The following is a 19,937-nucleotide window of genomic DNA, read 5'->3' as shown; positions in this document are numbered from 1 at the left end:
TCATTGAGCACTGTATGAGCAGTGTGGCATATGAACAGCACCTTCTTGTGCTATGGGCTGGGGTATGAACAGGCAAGGGTAATGCTTTGCTCCATTTGGTTCTGAAGAATCCTCAAAGGTGGATACAACAGCATTATGAGCTGAACTGTATCCAGAGCCTTGTTCTTATTCAAATGAAAGCTCAAGATGGAGATACTGCATATTACCTTGGAAGAATAACGTGGATTGCTGCCCTTGGGGACAGAGAGTTGGAGAATGAACAATACTTGGCTGATGGGTGGTAGCTGGAGATGTAGATCCACCACGTTCAAATCTTGATCACAAATTTACGCCTGTCTTTGCTACCTGTATGACACCAAGGTAACACAAAAAGCCTGACCCTGAATGAGAAACCCAGAATCTAACCAAGTATATAGGCATAAAAATATTTTCAGTATTTTCTTCATGGATGTCAAACACATCCACCATTCATTCATTCCTCTTAGGTTGTTTTCTTACAACAGTGACATAAACCACTGTGTTCAGAAAACTGTAGCTTTCATGAGTACTGGTAAAAGCATTATTTCCTAGCAATTTTAACAACTCTTTGATAGCTCTTTGCTTTGAAAAGAATTGTCCAACCAGCAACAAAACCAACAGAATGTGGCTTTAAAAACTGCTTGAGAATCGTGAAAACCCTTTTGTCTAGTGGCACAAAAATGGTTTCTGAACAGTTCTTGGAGTAAAGCATGTCCATTTGGTCTACTTCTGTTTCAGAAGAGTAGGATGACCCCTCTGCTTACGACTTGAGAGGAAAGGTAGGGGGTGCGTGACTTGGTCTTACAGAGAGGAAGATAACCACAGCCTACAGGTATTAGATTGACAGCTGCAAAAATGATAAAATAATTTCCTCTCACTTGTGTATGACGACATAACAGGGCAAAAATCACAAACCATAGCTTGGAAAATTTATTTGGGATGTTAGGAAAACATTTTCACAGGGAGAGTAATATGGTCTTGCAATAGTCACCAGAAGCGTATGGAGTCTTTAAGACTCACCTATACATTGCCATGACCTGCCTTACCTAAGGTTGGTGATAGTCTTGTTCCAAGCCACAGGTTGTGTTAGAATCCTCCAGATGTCCCTTGCAACCAGTACTTCTGCAGTTCTCTATTTTCATGAATCTTTAATTTCAAATATGCTAGAAGTCAGGCTCAAGGCAACCATTCTGAATTGCAAACGCATTCATAAAAACAAAGCGTAGCGCCTTCAGTTCCAAATGTCTGCATTTAAACTGGGAGAAAAATAAATGATTTAATCAGTGACTTTATTAGTAGGCTGTCATACCTATAGAGAGTTTGTTCAGCCTTTCTTTGTATCAAAGATGGGGAAAGAAAAAAGAACAGCTTGCTTGTAAGGTCTCAGGCAAACTGCGTGGCATTAAGGAATACTGTTTTTTACTTTGTTCTAATTGGAGCCTGTTTGACCCTGGAGCCAGAGCAGGGTAATGGAACAAGCACAGCTCAAATGCAGTCACTTTTCACAGTGCTGTGCAGGAACTAAGGGGAGAGAAAGACATGTAGAGAATGCAGAGGGAGGAGAGCCAGAGAGAAGCATTAAGAGTGAAAAGAGAAAAGGCAGGAAAGTAGTCACGGAAAAATGGTCATATTAAGGGAGAAAGGAAGAAAAAAGTAGAGGGGAAATAAAGGGAGTGAGAAAGGAAGAGGAGGAAATAGAAGAGAAGAAGGAAACAAAGCAAAATTGTGAAGAAGGAGTGTCCTTCTGCCCTGTTAGGCAGAGTGATGCAGTGGCAGGACAGCAAACAGCCCCAGGCAGTAGCACTCGTTATTTCCATCCTAGCTGATGTCATTGATTGCTTTTCTCCTCCTTTGTCATGTTTGCTGACAGAGTCCTGGGACTTGAGACTCTGTTCCTACTCAGCCCAGGCAAAGGTTTATTTTCCAGTTCCACAGGAGAACAGTCTCATCTGCATTTTGAGATGCTTCCAAATGCTATGCATCAGCAGACATGGGGAGGTGAAAGAGGTAGGGCTGGGCCATTTGGGACCATCTTCTGTCCCAGCAAGTGAACCCCCTGATGTCCCTTGCAAGCAATGACTTTGTTCCTCAGCTGTGATGCTGGGAAACTCTTGTAATACTTTGTCTCTCACTTTAAGACCACCTCGATGTCATTCTGTTGGTATTACTATTTCTTTTTAAACCAATCTTTCTTCTTCCTCCAAGGAAATTTTCCTTGCCAGCCTCAGATCCCACAACATCCAACCACCTTCTGTCAGGGGGTTTAATTAATCAGAAGAAATAAAACAAATGATGCTTCGCTTGCCAAAGGGAAGAAGTGTAGGAGGTGGAAAGGAAGACGAAGAGGACAGAGAAATCTTAAAAATGAAAAAAGAAAGCAAAATCCTATGCTATATAGGCCTAAGCCTTTAGGATGTCTTATTCCCAAGGAAGTTTCCTTTTGCTCTTACTACAGCCAGCGTTTTTTATAGTTATCCTTCTCAAAATACCAACAGAACTGGATGGATGAAGGGGTCAGAGAGGATGTGGAAGTGAGGGGAATTTAGGTTATTGTGTTCTGAATGCTGGCTGAAACTCTACTCATCCATTCAAATCCAGACTCAGTTTCTCATGTCGCTCTCAGATGGCATGAGTTGCATGTCTTGATTTATTTATTTATTTTTGCTTTAATGGAGTTCCTCCCCGACTTTAATCCAGTTACCCATGAAAAAGTCAGCAAAACAAGACCTACTTAAATCAAATGTCACAATCGATGCTCATCCCAGGCCACCGTTTGTGTGATGTGAACTCATATTGCCGGAAGCGAGCAGCGTGGAGAGAAAAGAGGGTTGAGAGTGAGACTGGAGTGAGAGAACACAAACCAGGCCATTTCTGAGGAGCTTGTGCTCCCCAGTTTATCACAACCATTTGTTTCTGAGGCTGGGTAATCTGGGTTCTGCGGGGAGCATCAAAGCAGAGATGGCAAAGGGAGAAGATATAATTTTGCCAGAGATTGCATCTCTTTTCCATATCCTAACTAAACCAGGAACTTCTGTTCGCAGAAGAAGATTCCCCTCCACATATAAATTTATAATGAGTAGGAAACGATATTTAAGCATTCAGAGCATATGGAACGTGTCCAATTCCAACTTTTTTTTTTTTTTTTAATGAGAGACAATCTGAAATGTTAATATTTTCATTGAAATTTCTTACTTTGTGTTTACCTACTTCCCCCCAAAACAGCTTCTAACCTTCCACAAGTATTTGGCAGGAGTAAATTCTCACGGTGTGAATAGAATCACGTGAGTTGGTGTTAAAATTCTCAGTGATCCAAGTCTTCATAGAGGTTAAGAGGAAGAATCAATGTGTGAACTGAAGCCTTTTCTGCAAGTATTTCAGGAAGGTGGGGGAAGATGCAGAACAGAACCTTGATGGATGGATTGATGAGGCTCATTGCCATGTTGTTCCGTGTTTATACACAATTGCTCATAGTTCAAAGGACTGAGTCACTGCTTGAAATCCAGTCCCACAGTTTCAGCAATCTGAATTAGGTTCATCATCCAGAACGTTGGTATGTATGGATTCACATAGGATGCATGCTGTTAGATTCAGAGAATCCCAAGCCTCCTATTTCATGAGGGAAACTCGATGAAGCTGTACAGTCATGTTAAGATACGGACATGCCAGAGTTAATTGGATGAGCAGGGAGGAAACATTGCAGAGTTAGCATCACACTGCAGTTCAGTTTGGCTTCCAGTCTGCATCTAATCTGTATCCAGTCAGCTCTGAGTTAAAATCCCACAAGCTGCCTGTACTCCTTTGGATGTACAAAGCCAGTTGGGTATTCAAGCCTTTGAATTCATTGCTACATTTTGTCTTAGATCCCTTACGCTCTTGTGCCAGCCTTCCCAATAGCCCCTGTGGGGTTCACGGCAGCATTATGGTGAAAGTTTTGTTCCTTTTTAATTCACCCCTTGGGATTCAAAATGTGAGAGGTGCTCTTGGTTTAAATATGCAAGTAAGGAAGATCTTTCCAAGTCCTCTAAACTGCCAGGATAGTTCAACTCAGATAACAGCATGTTGGGAAGGTTCATGTCTTCTTCACAATGGGCACTGTGGAGTAAATCTAACTGTACAACTTCAGTCGACGGATATATTTGCTTTGCCCATGTGTTAAGTTGGCCAGACTCCATATAAGCACAGCACCGAGCCTTGCCTAATATATTTTGCTTTGCAGAAGGCTCAGTAGCCTGGAACAGAGCTGCAGTAACCTCTGCTTCATGATGTCCTGCTGATTGGAGGTTCAGGTTGAGCAGCCTCATGCCTGCCAACAAAATAGTCTGGACAAGTCCTCAGAGGACTGCCTGTTCCATTCCCAAATTCATGCGTAATTGATTTTTTCTTTTTTGATTATTTCTTTTTTTTTTTTTTTTTTTTTTTTTTTCCTACCCTAAGCCCTTGGTATGTCAGAAACCGTCTCACCTCCATAGCTGCAGCAATAGGTGTTGGTACTGCGCCAATCTAATGACAACCTTGACTGTGCTCCCACACCTTTGCGTGCTGCTTAATCCCTTTAAATAGAGGGGCTCTGGTGACTCTGCTGCATAGTGGGGTCTCTGCTTCTCTGTCCTCCCACCAGCAGAGATCACTGACGTGGAAAGGAGAAACATGCTGAATAAAAAGCCTGCAGCAGAGGAAAACAAGTGGGAAAGAAACTCTAAGAACAGGGGGAGTTTAGTGATGTTAGTTTGTCAGATACTAGCTGGTTACGGAGTTAGTCCCAGGGAATGCAGAGAACTAGATTAGGAGTGTGTTTATTCTCAGTGTTGCAAAGTGTGGAGAGTGTTGGATCTCTTGCGTTGAAACAGCAAAAGAGAACCATAGCATGCCAGCATTTTCCATAAGAATCCCTGCATATGAAGCAATGCCTTGTCAAGTAGCATAAGAGTGGTGAAGTGATGTATGGTATGACTAGATGCTGCTCCCTGGGGGGTATATACATCTTATTTTTCTTTTGCTTGCTTCAGCTCCTCCCTTGCCAGATGGATGTTTGTAGTCGGTGGAAGATTTTCACCTTCTTTTCATCCTCCAAGCTTCAGCAGCAGCCATTCCCAGAAGAGCTCATTTGTAATCGTTCTAGTGTAGGCAGAGCTTTCTGCTGTTTCCTCATTAATTATCTTTGAAGTTCCACGCTGGATGTGAAGGGTCTGATCTCCTCTTGCAACCTGTGCCTTTTACACACCTCACTGTGAATATCAAGTTTTTAACCCCAAACTTAACACTGGTTTGTGCGGGAGCAGAATGAAGTCCAAAGAAAGACAGGGTCAACCTGAAGTAACTCATGGGCCTCTCTCCTCTTTATTTGCATGTGTAGTGTGATGTGAAGGTCAAGTGAGTTGATGTACAGTCAGACAATTAGGAGGAAAGTTCTTGCCATGAAATTGAGCTGGTAGCATTTGCTGAGCATCTTTTTATTTAATGTCTTCCTTTCTTTTTTTTTCAGAACATGGAAAAGGTGCTGGTCCCTTCTGTCACGTTAATTGTAGGCTGTGGAGTATCTTCGCTGACACTTTTGCTGTTGATTATCATTTATGTCTCTGTTTGGAGGTATGGCTTTCATTCTTTTCTCTACTTGGGGAAAGTAACTGTCTCTTGATCTTCATGAATCCTGGAGGTTTTGCTGTCCCATTTTGGGTGTCTGTTGCCTGAGGAAGAACTACTTTGTAATGAGTGGGTCCTGTAAAAAGTCATCATGGTGGCTTAGTTGGCATTACTCTTTCCTTTTAGTGCCAGAGAAATTAGTACAGTGAAATTAGTACTATGACCTCATGTAGTCTCATTGTTCTGTTTTCAAAAGCTGCGCGTGCTGTTTTCTATGCCTTTATATACCCCAGGAAACCTTGTTTGCAGAGAGGTGGACATGCGCTGCCTCCTGGCAGGCAAGTTACTTCAAGGTATTCTGGGCTGGGTCTTTGATAACATCAAAACATCCTTGATCCATTATGAAAACATCTGGCCTGAAGTAGTAACAGTACTTTTCAGGAGCTCGAGGATGGTACATCTCATGGGCTAAATAATTATCTAGTCCCTTATCTTTGTTCAGCCTTTGGCTTAAGATGTATAGAGATTTCTTGGTACATCCCATTTCAAAGAGCTCCTTTACACCTATATGGAGGTCAGATGCAACCTTAAATTGCCCCTTTGTAGGGGTTAGAGTGACTTTATAGGAAAGTTGTATTAAACAAAGGTCCACATTGGCCCACATCCCTGTAAGATACATGTTGGTGGACTGCTGCAAGTCTGAGAACCCAAGATGTGCATGGGATTCATGGCATTCCACAAGAGTTTACACTATGGAGACCCATGCCTTTCCTAAACATGTGTCAGACATGCTGAGAGCATAATGACTAGATAAACAGAAGAGGAAAATCAGAACCAGGTGAATGACCATGAAATTGAAAAAGAATGGCTACAAAGAATATATTGTTCATGACCCTTTGTGAGAAGAGATCAGTGCAAGATTCTCACTTTGTCAAATGACTCTTCTAAGTAGGAAGGAAAAGGTAAATTCATTTTAGATTTGTGAATTGAGATAATATTTTCTACCCTTTATTAGGGGAAAGGGACAAGAGAGTTAAAAATGAGCAAAAAGAAAATGCACCTTTTGTTGATACTGTGACAGTGCATAGTGGCTAGTTAATTATGGTGAGTGCTCTGAGCTGAAGACTGATCATAATAACATTTATCTAGAACTCAGGTTTTTCCGTGCCTGGGGTATCATTGGATCTGCTCAAGTCCTTGTCCTCTCCTGCTTTTCCTCAGGCTGGGCAGCACTGGGCAGCGCTGGTAGGTGACTTACTGGTGTCACTGGTGTCAGGATCAAGTGGAAAGTTAGGAGAGAGGAGTGAAGAGCAAGTGTTGGAGTCTCACCCTCTCTTTTCTATCAGAAATAAGTGCAGGATCTGAAACTTAAGATCAGACATGAGGTTGAATCAGTTTGGAGCATGACGGAGTCATTTGGAGTAATGCAATATGTTTTCTTCCAGGAGCATACCCCTCAATATTTACTGTCATTGAGGACAGTAAAGTTAATTGTCTGCCCTGTTTAAAATATACCCTTTTTAATTTCTAATTGCAGCCTTTGTGTTACTATGCCTATGCCCAAAATGATCAAGTTCAGTATGAATGGGGGGACATGTCTATGGAAGGCTTGAATGGGCATTTCTGATTTAGCAAGGGATGGACATGCATTTCCAAGTGATCCTGAGACCAGATATATCTTGATTAAAGGGCTCTCTATCCTAAGTCTCTCTGTGTAAATATTTGTAAAGCATGATCAAGTGATCTCTAGAATTTCTCTTTGGTGCGCTGAGTTTGTTTCATTTCTTATCTGTAGATCATGTTTTCATGTTTTCTGAACTTCACAGCATTCCCGTGGCTGAGCCCTGAGCACTCTGTGTGTCCTTTTTATTTTAGGCATAGCTGCTGGACATGAATGTGCTGTTCTAATAATGGTCTCAGGAACATCATATTCAACATTATCTCCTGGCTTCCACTTCGTTTTGTCCGTAGATGTTATACAGTTTATCAGACAGCAGCTGGAGCAATGCTCACAAGGGGATCCAGCAGTATTATTCCAGCTGTTGTTGCTAAAATATAGGAGCCATATCGAAGGGAATTTTTTAAGCAGGGGAGAAACTCCGTGTGCCCTATCTGCTTGGTCTTCTATGGAGCACATCCACCAAGCTCAGCTGTTTTAGGGAGGTTTGGCTGTGAAATTTCTCATTCAGGCCTCTGGACAAAGGCATCTGGAACATGTATACATAGACTCAGCTTGAGTATGATCCTCTTCTGATGAATAGGCTCACTGAGGCTGACAATCTGGAAACCTTCCCAGAATTTTGCCCAACTAGGATTTGTTTATACATGGGAAGCAGAAAGGATAGAAAGGCAAAAGAAATAAAAAGGGGAAAGGAACATGGTGAAGAACAAGAGGCAGAGTAAAAAGGAGGTAGGCCCAACTTTGGGCTGCATATCAGAGAGGAAATGGTTTTATTCCATTCAAAACCTCCAATAATGGTTGTTTCTTTGTGGCACCTACTCAGCCATCAGCATGACCAGCATGAGTTTCTTGTGATGCAAGTGATCGCTTCAGAGGCAGCCAACTTGGCACGGTCTCACTTCATGCTGGACATTGTTTCTGTTTGACGGCTGTTGGTGGCCTGTTGGTGGACTCGCTCCAGCTCCCAGTAGACAGATGGCTGCAAAAACTCTGCTACAGATGGTGCATCTCTGGCCTTATTAGCAGCTTCAACAGAGAGGTCGGTGACACATTGGGCCATAGAAGTGGAGTGACCTTGTTACCTCTGGTTATGGTTGTCCTAGGTCGCAGCTGGAAACCATGTGTGTGGGCTATGTTTTCCATCACCCGTATGGAAAACAGAGGTATTCAGAAAAAATAATAATAGAAAAGATCCTCTTGCTTGAAAGCTGACTTGAAAATGAAAAACTGGGGAGAAACAGAATTGCTCATAGGTCAGAACAGATTGAATGAGTTAAAGCTGTATTTCTTTTCACTTTGGTCTGTGCCACTCCTTGACAGCATGGCGTTTCAGAAGCAGCCCGATGCATTTTCCATCCCTGAACCCAACTGCAGTTCAACAGCCTCAGGAGTCAGAGTGACCTTTCCATAGCATGGAGATCAATGCTTGCTATCGAATAGCTCTTCCACCAGCCCATCAGCATGTAGGGCATGGCAGCAGCTGAATGAATGCTGTATTGCTGAGAGATACCAGTGTAAGCTTTTTTCATTCCCTGTCCATAGAGGCTGGAGATTGATTTAGTGGTTGTCGGCAAGCTCTCAAGTGGCTTTTAATGCTTACTTTAAACCCAAGAACTCTGCTTTTTGCTGGGGACGCTGAGGCACTCTGTGGTCCTGGTGGGAGGCAGCAGGAATGAGTAAGATTGCGTGGAGAAGGATGTGTACGAGCACCACAAGAAAGCAAAGTTGGCTCAGTGTTTGCAGAGAAGAAGGGAGCGGAATGGATACAGAGACAAACTGCAGAGTTTTCCCACGTTCTCCATCTGCTTTGGGCTTCCCCACATCCCACAAGACCCAGGCCAGTGCAGAAGCTCCCTACATTTGCAGTGAGAGGTTTCCCAAGCTTTGGTGTCTGTGCGCAGTGTGCTTTGATAAATAGGCAGAATCCATGTTGCAGCTAAGGGACTGTGAGAAAGCACTCTGCAGATCTGGCTAAACATCAAAGCCTACATGTTTTTCCATCTCTGCTATGAGTTCCTGCCTTCTTTTGCCAAATGTCCTGGATAGGAATCCTGATTTCTTTCTGTGGAATATCCCTGGGCTGGAGGTGATGCAGGAAAAAAAGGAAAAGCAACCATTGTAGCTTGTAAATGATCAGTACTGAGGTCAGGCTGACAAGGAGGAGTATGGAAGCATTAGGAAAGCTGTCTTTCAACTCTGTTTGAAACTGATGAAAGACACAAAAGGCATGAAGAAGGGTTTCTGTAGGTATGACAGCACTAAAGGATGACCCAAGGAAATGCTGAATGGGACATTTGTTCTTATGGAAAAGGACGTGGAGAAAATCAGGGTAATTAATCACTGCCTTCTTCATATTGCTCAACTGACAACATTTGCTTCCCTGTACTCCGGTCATAGAATCTTGGAGCAGAAACTGGAGAAAAAAGTCACTATCCATCACCAACAAAGAGAAAACTGAGAACTATGTAAAATGGATATTTGCATGCCCATGGCTCCAAATGGGATGCGTGGAGCATGTTGAGACAGAGCATGCTGTACAGTGGTGCCAGTATCTCTCATCTGGGCAGGTTCAAGGTGGTTTGTAGAAGTGTTATACTCATCATTAAAAAAGGCAGAGAGTTGGATCTAGAGAACTACTTGCTGTTCAGACTATTCACAGACTCTGGAAAGATTAAAGAGCAAATAGTTATAAAGACTTTCTCTGAGCAAAATGGTGGACAAAAGATTGATTGGGAATAGACAGCACATCTTTCTCAGGGACAGAATGTACTTGACAGACCTGTTTTCCTCCTGTGATGGGGTGACTGGTAGCTTGGACAGTGAAGAGAAGTGGGCATTATATATTTTGTCATTACTGAGGCCTTTGATATAGGCTCCCGTAGCACCCTAGTAAATAAAGTAGTGAATTCTGACTTGATAAATGTGCTAAGGCAGGTTAAAAGTTGGCTGAAGTTCATGCAGGCTTTGGGTAATGGTTAAAGATTTGAGGCCTAACCAACAGCTGGTTACTAGCAGTATCTTTCAGTGATTGGTTCCAGGACCAGTATTATTTAATATCTTCATTAACAGCCTGGATGATGGGGAAAATGGCACCCTTGGCAAGTTCTTGGATGACTATACCAATATGAAAAGAGTGATTCATATGCTGGAGACCAGCAATAACAAGCTTGGAGATATAGGCTGGAGAAATCGTACGCCAAAGACAAATGAACACTTCTGCACCTGCAACAGAGCAACTACATGCAGCTGGAGAAGCTGGAAGCTTGACCAACAGCTCATAGGAAATTGTTATTCCCCTCTACTTGACTCTCTTGAGGCCATATCTTGAATAGCATTTCCACAATACAGGAGAGATCTCAACAAGCAGAATCAAGTCCAGTTTAAGGAGCTAGAGAACATAATGCTCAAGGAGAGGCATAGGGAACAAGGAAATCTTGGCTAGATTGAAGAAAATAAGTCCGTAAAGGAGGAGTCATGGAGAAAAAGGAGTCATAAAACATATAGATACAGTGAAGGTTTTAGGGGCAAGGACCAACAATTGCATCACGAAAAATTCCAGCTTGATAGAAGAAAAAATGATTCTTCACCATAAGAGAGGCTGAAAACTGAAACAAATCACTCATAAGAGGTTATGGCATTTCCCATTCTTAAATGTTTTTGAAATTTGATTGGACAAGGCCCTGAAAAACATGACAGGACTTGGAAATCAGCTCGGCTTTGGGCAGAGGATTGAATTGGCAACTCCAGAGGGTTGGGTTTTTTTCCAAGCTAAATTATTCTGATATTCTGACTCTACAAGGTGCCAACTCACACTTTGTTTTTTGGAGGTTCAGGAATCTGGGGAAGAGGGACTTCTGATATGTAACAGGAAGCATGGAGGAAGAAAAGGCTTTTTTGGGGGAAAGGAAATATGAAAAGAGCTGTTTATTGGCCCCTTACTCTGACATGCAGACTATACTTACACTTAACTCATTTTTTGCTTCTTCTTTTTTTACCAGGGGAAAATTCCTAAATGACCATTAACATCACAGTGTTCCTACACAGACTTAGCACATTCCCATTCGTACCAACACTGAGTCCACATCTCCCTTTCTATCCCCCACAAGCTGCTGGCTATAGATTTGATACATCTTTTACTTCATACGATCAAAGCATCGGTAGATTGCTGGCTTGATAACCTACAAACAGGAGTAGGATTCAGATGATCCTTATTATTGTATTTGAAACAAGTAAAACAGCAAAATCTGGGATCAAACTGGCCAAGGAATACTCCAGGTTTGTTTTACTTGCAGCAAATCCAGTTTCTAACTGAGCTGGAAACCTAAAGTTTGAAGTGTGTTATGGGGTTGAGGTGTGTTTCGAGAAAGAACTACTTCTAACCCAGTTTTCTAACAAAGCTGATATAAAGTGAGTCTGCTTTTTGTTGGTGACTTTTTTTCTTATCCAGAAAAGCATATTCTTAACATTCATATTTGTCTAGAGGGAAAACTCACAGGACAGTTAAAATCCAAGTTGCACAGCCTCCAATAGATCTAAAGCACAGATTCATTCTTGGCTCAATACAGATACGCAGTAAACTCATTGTGTCCTACCAGTCAGAAATGCAGACTCTGCAGCCGGAGTGTGACTGACACACTCTTGCTAAAATTAATTAATGAAATTGAATTCTTAGTATAAATAGTTGATGTATTGGAATATACAAAATAATCCTGCATTAGCCTACGGGGATGAGCTGTCTGGTTAATAGATTTGTTTCTAATTTTTATAGACATCAGTTTCTAGTCTTTACTCATCTCGTATTCAGGCAGAGCACTTGCTGCATCACTGAGATTACTCACATGTGTGAGGGTTGGTGTGGTCAGGTCCTGACTCAATCCTTAAAGACTTGCACTTTTGCAATTTATTTTTAATTTTATTAGGTACATAAAAGTGCCTCCACAGAAATTTTCTTCTATGGTCAGTCATTTGAATTAATTGTGCTTATACTTCAGCAGCAAGTTGGTGCTGTGCTGCACATTACAAAAGAGAAATGACTAGTGACTCGCTCCTGCAAGGTGTTGAAGGCAACATCTTCCTAACTTGGATTCCTGACATCCCGGACCCACGGTTGCAGCTACATATTTGGCCTAGTTTTGAGAAGTGTTAAACCTCTCCATCTGGAGAACAAAAAAACAAAACAAAACAAAACAAAACCACAATTTCTTCTCACTTCTGGATGTGTTGTTAGGTTAAACAAAGGGGAATGCTGAATCACAAGCACTTTGTTGTGAAGATGCATGCATTCGTAACCTGCTTTCATCACCAGCATGCTTGTGGCTCTTCTTATTTGGGAATCTTTCCATGTGTTGCGTGTATGTTTTCTTCTAAGCTTCTCTCCAAGTCCCCTTCCAATTAAGCAGAGCTGAGGGGGACTTACAGAACTCAATACTATTTTAGCAAAGGTTCAGAGTAGGGAGCAGGGTAGCCCCTGATTTGTTGGCTCATGCTCATAACTCCAACATTGATGGGGAGGATTGAGAAATCTGTGCACCACATCCAAGCTCTCCTCCTCCTTTTTCCTGTTGTACTTGTCTGTTTAACGCAAGAGATCTGAAGAAAGTGGGCCGTCTCTTACCATGGGATTGTGTAGAGCCCAGTGGCTCCATGCAAGGTGTAACAGAGTGGATCTTCTTCCCCTCTTCTCTTTCTGCAGGTATATCCGCTCAGAGCGCTCGGTCATTCTTATCAACTTCTGCTTGTCCATCATCTCCTCCAATGCTCTCATCCTGATCGGACAGACCCAGACCCGGAATAAGGTAGGAGATGTATTGGAACTTGTTTGTTTGTTTGCTTTGCTCTTGATTTAGCATTGAAATGATCCGCTCAGGCAGTGCTTCCTCGTTTTTCCTCCATCTGTTAATTAGCGACGTGTCAAAGACATGACTAAATGGCAGATTTCAATATTCTCTCTCACTCTCTCTTTGATAATTTGTCAGCATCCTCAGGGCTTTGATTAAAACCAATGTGATATTTTTGAGTATCTGCCTAGAGTAGCTGGCACATGGCACAGTGAAAAAACATGGTTATTTGCGAGGCTTTAACCATTTTATTTTCCAAAAATTACAAAGGAGGACAGATTGAGAAAGAGCTAAAAAAGTGAAAACACTCAGCATCTCAGCATTACATTTATTTCTAAAGCAACGTTTATGCTCCAAGCCTAAAGCACTTGGCAGATGTTAAGGAAAGCAGCCACCAAGAACCCCTTTCTTGGAGTGGGAAGAATCGCTGTGTACATCATGCACATTGCAGAGCTGAAACCACAAGAGACTTGCTGCAAGTCACAGTGCCATTCAAGCAGTGAAGACGAGAACTTAGCATGGATTTTCAAGCCATGGGCATTGATTGCAGGGCACTAACGTGGGTTTCCACATTAGAGATGCAGATGGAGAGGTGTTGTGTTGCTTGTATGACTTTTCTCCAGCTAAATTACTTTCTCTGTTGGCAGCTAGTGTAACAAATCAATGCTCACATTTAGTATTTTCCTACTGTACATCATCCTCTCTCTTCAAGCGCACCAACCATCTTAACTCCTCTAAGCAGAAAACTGAGGCCAGAAGCATCTTCCACCTCCTCCTGCTGCTGAAGTCACAATCAGAAATCAGAATTTAGCTTTTAATTAACAGTAACCAGCCAATTTTTTTCGAGTCTGGACTTTGACATCCAGAGCACGCTGTCACATTTGGAAGCATTTCTGCAGAGAAGCCTCAGGCTTTAATGAATCACAGAGACTCATTGCTATGCAGACCTTTTGGGTCAGAGCTGGGTTATGTTTTAAAGAAAGCTTTACAGCTACTTGAGTCATACCTGTGGAGAAAAGTGTGGGGAGATGCAGCCAGCTGGCCCTGTTGCTATTAGACCAACACTATTCAGAAGCTATGCAAAGCAGAGCTGTCTTTCACGGTCAGCATGGTTTGCCTGGAGCAAGAATTGGGAAGAGGGTAATCAGCTCTACACTGCTATTCTGTGGGTGCATTGCAACCTCAAACGTGTGCTAGGAGCAGCTTTTCATAGAAAGAAGACTGAGAGATGCACATCGTGTCCAACCATGGGTGGACCTCCTATTTGGTTATTCTTCTTCCTTCCAGGATAGGAGGTGGATATTGTCAGCCCTCTCTTATCCCCTTAATAGCACAGTTGGGAGCCCAGATTCCTTCTCACACTTTTTCTCATGTTGCTTTGGATGTTCAGTGTCAGAGCTGTTTGTGGGGATTCAAAGCTCCCGGCTGTAATTGTGTGAGGCAGATTAGTTCTTTGGACATGCATATACATGAAACACCATAAATAGAAAGGTTATTCTTGGGTTTCCACTCAGTCATCTAGTAAACAGTCTCTGTCACAGAACAGAGAAAGAAAACTGAACAAAGAAGAGATGAAAGAATGTAAATTTGGAAACTATTCACATTCAGTCACCAATAGTGGAGCTTCCTAAAATATTAGTGTTTGAATTATAATTGCAGTTACACTGGGAGAATTTCTACAGTACTACTTTCCTGGGAAGTGCCAAATACTCCCATCATTTCTGTCTGCGTAACCTCAAAGGCAAGACTCCATGCCTGGATTTGCTATGCCTTTTAAAGATGAAAGGCCTGGGAAAAGGCTAAAAAATTATAGTCAACAATAATGTGATACAAAAGAAATGACTGCTGCATGAACTGAGTGCGTCTCAAAGGCAGGGCTATGTGCTGGATGGAAGCAAATTTCTCCTCTTTTAGAAAAAACAGGGACTGATGGCCTTTTCAACCACATCTCCATGGGGAAATTGAGAAAACAAGATGGAAGATTCTTCTTATTCCCAAATCTGGGTAAAATTATCTGCTTCTTTTTAAGGGATTTTAAGTAGAGACCATTCAGTGTCACAAATGCGCATTGTGAGTATATCTAGAAAACAGATGTCCCAGGTGGAAAAGTGGAAAGCAGACATCTTTTCTTCCCTTTGTGAACTGCTGGCAAAGAGGGCAGAAAGCTCTGTTGATGCAGAACAAAATCAGTTCAGATAAACTGATGCTGTCATTTCTGTCAGTACTTAAAAAAAACCCCCACAAAAACAGTTGTAAAATATAAGTATCTTAAAATACATTCCTGAGAGTTACTTGTGTTTGTAACTGTTTTACATAGACCTGTGAGCTGGATGCATAGCAACCACCTTTGGAAGATTCTTTTGAAAAATACAAAAATTACTTCAAATTATCACACTGAGCTAGGCTATTTGTAGTGAACTGTCATCTACTTGCAGGCATAATACCAAAGGTTTCTGTGTCAAATACAAACACAGAATGAAAAGGCAGTTCCTGTCTCAAAGAACGCAACGTCTAACTTTTATTTCCAACTTCTGATAACGTCTGTCAGTGCCAGTGTATGAATTGAGGGCAATTCAATAAAATCATGATAAAAGATGCTCTGTGCATGGGAGCTCTCTGCTGAAAGATGCTGGTGGAAGAAAAAAGAGGAAGGTTCAGTGACCGTAAACCCAAAGTCCATGTTTCCTGATATAACTCAAAGCGGAGAAATTCTTCACAATTCACTCCCACCCCCATCTGTCCTCAATGCCTTAAGCCATTTTTTTTTTTATCACCCAGAGTCACTTTTAAAGTCTTATTTCCTCTCCTTTCTCTTTGGGCGTTTCTTTCCATCATTTTCTTTTGGAGCATGTTCATTCACAGTTTCTTCTTCTCCAGTGGTGCAAATTAAGCATAGCTCTGGCAGAGTTAACAGAGCGGCACCAATTTGCACCAATGAATGATTTGGGTTTGCTGAGTTAAAAACAAAGATGAGCTTGTCAGCTTTCCAGCCCATCTCCCCCTCGCTACAGGATTGTTCTCCATAATGCATTTGCTAGTACTTTCCCTAGTTTAATTTTAAATGGTTTGAGCTCTCTCTGTGTCCCTTGAGAGATTTCCTTGCCAAGTTGTAGAGCTCACCATTATTAAATTTATTCTACCATTTCATTAATTTTTCCTCACCCCCCCCCCCCACCTTTTTGCTAATAGCTACATGTCCCTGAACAAGTCATGCTTGCAGTCCTTCCCAAGCCCCTGCCAGCCATGTTTTCACTCCACCTCTCGCAGCTTAACTACCTCTCTTTGCAAACAGTTCTACTTCCCAGTCTGAATTGCCTTTCTCTGATTTCATTACTGCAAAGCACCAACGACATGGTGCTTTGCAATCCTTTTGAGCTGAGATTACTGCACATCTTAAAAACTGCTCCATCCTCTCCGAAAGCATCAGGGATTTGATTTGATCACTGGAAAATAAAAGTATATTGCTGAAGCCAAACAACACAAGGACAAGACATGGGTTCAGACTTCAGCATGGAGATGTGTCAAGGAAGGTCATATGGGGGATTAGGAAAAGGTTTGTTAGCAGGGGGTAGTGGACATGGAAAAGGCTCCCCAGGGCAGTGAGCATGGCACCAAGCTGCCAGAGTTAAAGGAGCATTTGGATACCACTCTCAGACATCGGGATTAGATTTTGGGTGGTCCTGTGTAGGGATAGCAGTTGGACTCAGTGATCCCTTTTGGGTCCCTTCTAACTTGGGATATTCTATCATTGTATGAAAATAGTTAACCACGGACTTGAAGCTCTCACTTAAGAGCAGTTGGTTTCTGTGCAATGCTTACATTTGAAACAAACACTTTAATTCTATGTTAGGTCAAAGCTTGAGGGGGAGGCTGCCTCCTCCTGAGATGTCTTTTCCTTTGCTGATCCCTGTGACCTTTCCTTCCAGAGCCTGATTTGGAAGCAGCTCCCTCCACCTGCCTCTCTCCTCTCTCCTCTTTCTCCCCTCTCATGTATGCTCCTTTCCTCCTCTCTCCAGGTGATATGCACGCTGGTGGCGGCTTTCTTGCACTTCTTCTTCCTCTCCTCTTTCTGCTGGGTGCTGACCGAGGCCTGGCAGTCCTACATGGCCGTGACGGGTCGGTTACGGAACCGCATCATCCGCAAGCGCTTCTTGTGTCTCGGATGGGGTGAGGATTATGGGTTTGCATAGAAGCTCCATTGGGTCAGGGTCATTGTTCCATGGTAGCATGAAGAGCAAAGAGTATTCCAGATTGATGCTGTGCAAAAAGCTTAGTTTGGCACCCTAAGGTGTGTTAAAAAGGGCTCAGATGGTTGGAAATGAGCAAAAGCTGCTAGCTCCACCCAAGGGCAACATGAAGGAGATGAGCTGAGAAGAGGCTGTGTGTTCCAAGGGCATGGAGGGGCTGGGGGGTTTCTCCTGGCTCTGGGTCTCTTCTCTGCTTTCTCTTTTATTTTTCTCTCGCTGTCTCCTTCCATGTGCGACCCGGGGAGAAGCAAGCTCTGAAATGCTGTCTCCATGGCAGCAGGGCCTTTCATAGACAAATAAACTGTGAGACCAGTGCAGATGCTTGTAACTAATTTTCCTCCCTCTGCCTCTTCCGTATGTTTAATTTATTAGCTTTAAATGATGCATTCTGTAGTTGAAAACAAACTCAAACCTGTAACCTGGGCTCTCAAAGCAACAAGGAGCTTGTGTTTGAAAGGAGTGACTGAACAAAAAGTTGCTCAAAAGCAAGCAGAGGAAAAAAAAAAAGAAAGAAGGAAAGAGAATCGGAGAGCACTGTGCTTCTAAGCTGTATTAGTGGCTCATTTCACTACTGAAGTTGAGCATTTTGCCCCAGGCAAGATATTTCCAGTGGTTAGGAAGGGCCCTGATGTGATTTACTCTTACATATCAAGAGCCATCCTCCTTCCAGCACCTGCATCTCTTTAAGTTTTGCTTAGGAAACAAAACAAATGGTGGGACTGAAATACAGTGTTTGCACATAGCAAGCCTATAGCCACAAACATGCAAAACACAGGCTGTGTGTGCTTTTTTGTGCTCGTGCATATGTTCCAATATGAACACTGCATGTATGACTTGAGGAACATCAGGGATATCGAATGAAAAAGACTGATTGCTTCTCTAGGTAATAATGGTACTAAAAAGGGATGTTTTCTTCAATCTGATTTATAAATGCTGGGACAGATGGGAGTGTTAGCTGAGGGAATTTTGGATGAGCGACATTCATAATTGTAATTTGTACAGATTTAAGGGGAAAAAAAGCCTGAATGTGTAGGAGCATAATTTGCACTGTTAGTAAAATGTAGCTATTTCTGGGCTAAGATGCGCTGGCTGATAAATGGTGCATAATAACTGTTTGGAATAGGTTAGGACACAACGTGAAGAACACTCTCACCTATTAAAGCAGCAAGGGAATTTCTGGTATTTAGCATCCTGCTAGACTTCAGCTATAGTGCTGGGATTAATGGCACCTCTAAGAGGGCAGAGGACAAAAATAAGTTTTAAAGAGTATAATCTGAAATAATTCTCACAGTCATTGCGCTGATGGTTGGACTAGATGATCTCAGTGGTCTTTCTGAACCTTAATGACTGTGTGATTCTGTGAGTTCACTTTGTAATGGGCTGATCCTCTGCTGCCCCCCACCCTCCTTTGCTTATTAACATTTCTCCAAGCTCTCATTGGAGAACTTTGCCAAGTTCTCAGCTGTAGCTCATTGAAGCTGCTGTGGTTTTTTATCAGCAGTGAGCTTTACTCCCAGTTTCCTGTTCTCCTCTTGTGCGTATGATTTTGCCTTTTCAGAAAAGAGGGTTGTTTTTTTCCAGCAATTAGAAAAATTTCAAGTTATTTAGACACACAAACTGTTCCCTAGAACCAATTCAATGGGCACATTTAGTCCCAGTGAAGAAGAAACAATTTGGTTAGTCTACTTATGACAGTGCCATTGTTTCAATTGGATTTTTAATATTGCCCTGGATGAGGCTCTGAGAGTGTCTTCAGTTGTTTGTAACAGTTAAGGCTTTTGGTAGTCATTGTTATCAAATGAACTTCTTCTGATAGGACATGGTGATCTTGTTACGTGATTCTCCTGCTGGCCTGACAGAAGATAATCTTCAGATCAGGTTTCCCATGCATTTATTTGGAATTATGACTGTAGCACACACTTTCTGCACAAACCCCTCCAAATTTGGCCATTGACTATGCAGCACTAGTGACTGCACAAAGGTCTGATACAGAGCACACACAGTGTATGGTACAGTCCCGTTAGAAACAGCTTTCTTTCAAATAGTCAAGAATTCTATTAAAAGTTTATTGAAAAGATTTGGATGTGTCTATTTTTAATCTAATCACATCCCAAGGCAAAGGATACAGCAGTCCTCACTTGCTCTGCTCATTGGCTTAGCTACCATCATGTAGCTCCCCTCTCCAATAAATGCAGCTTGTACATCTGATGAGTTCACAGCCTGAGTGTGCATTTCTGCATAATTATCACATCTAAGAGAGGTACTTTGCGAGGAACAAGTTGCTATTTTAGGCAGAGTCTTAGCCGACATTCTTCTTTCTGGGTGCTTCATGCATCATGTTCTACTCTTAAAAAAGCCCTTTCCTTTATGACTTCTTAGCGTGTATACCATGGGATGCCACCCTGATGTCATTATGGTGAATATCATGCAGGTTATATGCCCAGAGTATTCAGATGAGGTGTGAAGAAAGCTCAGCGAAATGGAAAATAGTTATAACAGAACTTTTATAAAGAGAGACATTTTGAAATCCACTCAGCTTTGAGTCTTTGGACTGCTCAAACATGAGCTGTGCTT

The 19,937-nt window shown here is 42.2% G+C and overlaps 1 protein-coding gene across 4 annotated transcripts in view; it reads left to right on the top strand.

The window, feature by feature from the left end:
* ADGRB1 (adhesion G protein-coupled receptor B1) overlaps window positions 1-19,937 on the top strand; it is a 263,519-nt gene that overhangs the window by 194,954 nt on the left and 48,628 nt on the right. For 2 of the 4 annotated variants that reach the window (XM_032442930.2, XM_085536883.1), the window contains 3 exons: window positions 5,501-5,604; window positions 12,972-13,074; window positions 17,133-17,283. In XM_032442930.2, coding sequence (XP_032298821.1) covers window positions 5,501-5,604; window positions 12,972-13,074; window positions 17,133-17,283 — 358 coding nt within the window. Of the gene's footprint in view, window positions 1-5,500; window positions 5,605-6,747; window positions 6,844-12,971; window positions 13,075-17,132; window positions 17,284-19,937 lie in introns of all 4 variants that reach the window. The other 2 variants (XM_015856457.3, XR_014942377.1) reach the window with 2 other exon arrangements.

The sequence above is a fragment of the Coturnix japonica genome, chromosome 2 (assembly GCF_054131305.1).
Source record: "Coturnix japonica strain WE chromosome 2, WE-NBRP24, whole genome shotgun sequence".
In the NCBI taxonomy this organism is placed as follows: Eukaryota; Metazoa; Chordata; class Aves; order Galliformes; family Phasianidae; genus Coturnix; species Coturnix japonica.
This window is presented reverse-complemented; position numbering and strand designations above follow the sequence as displayed.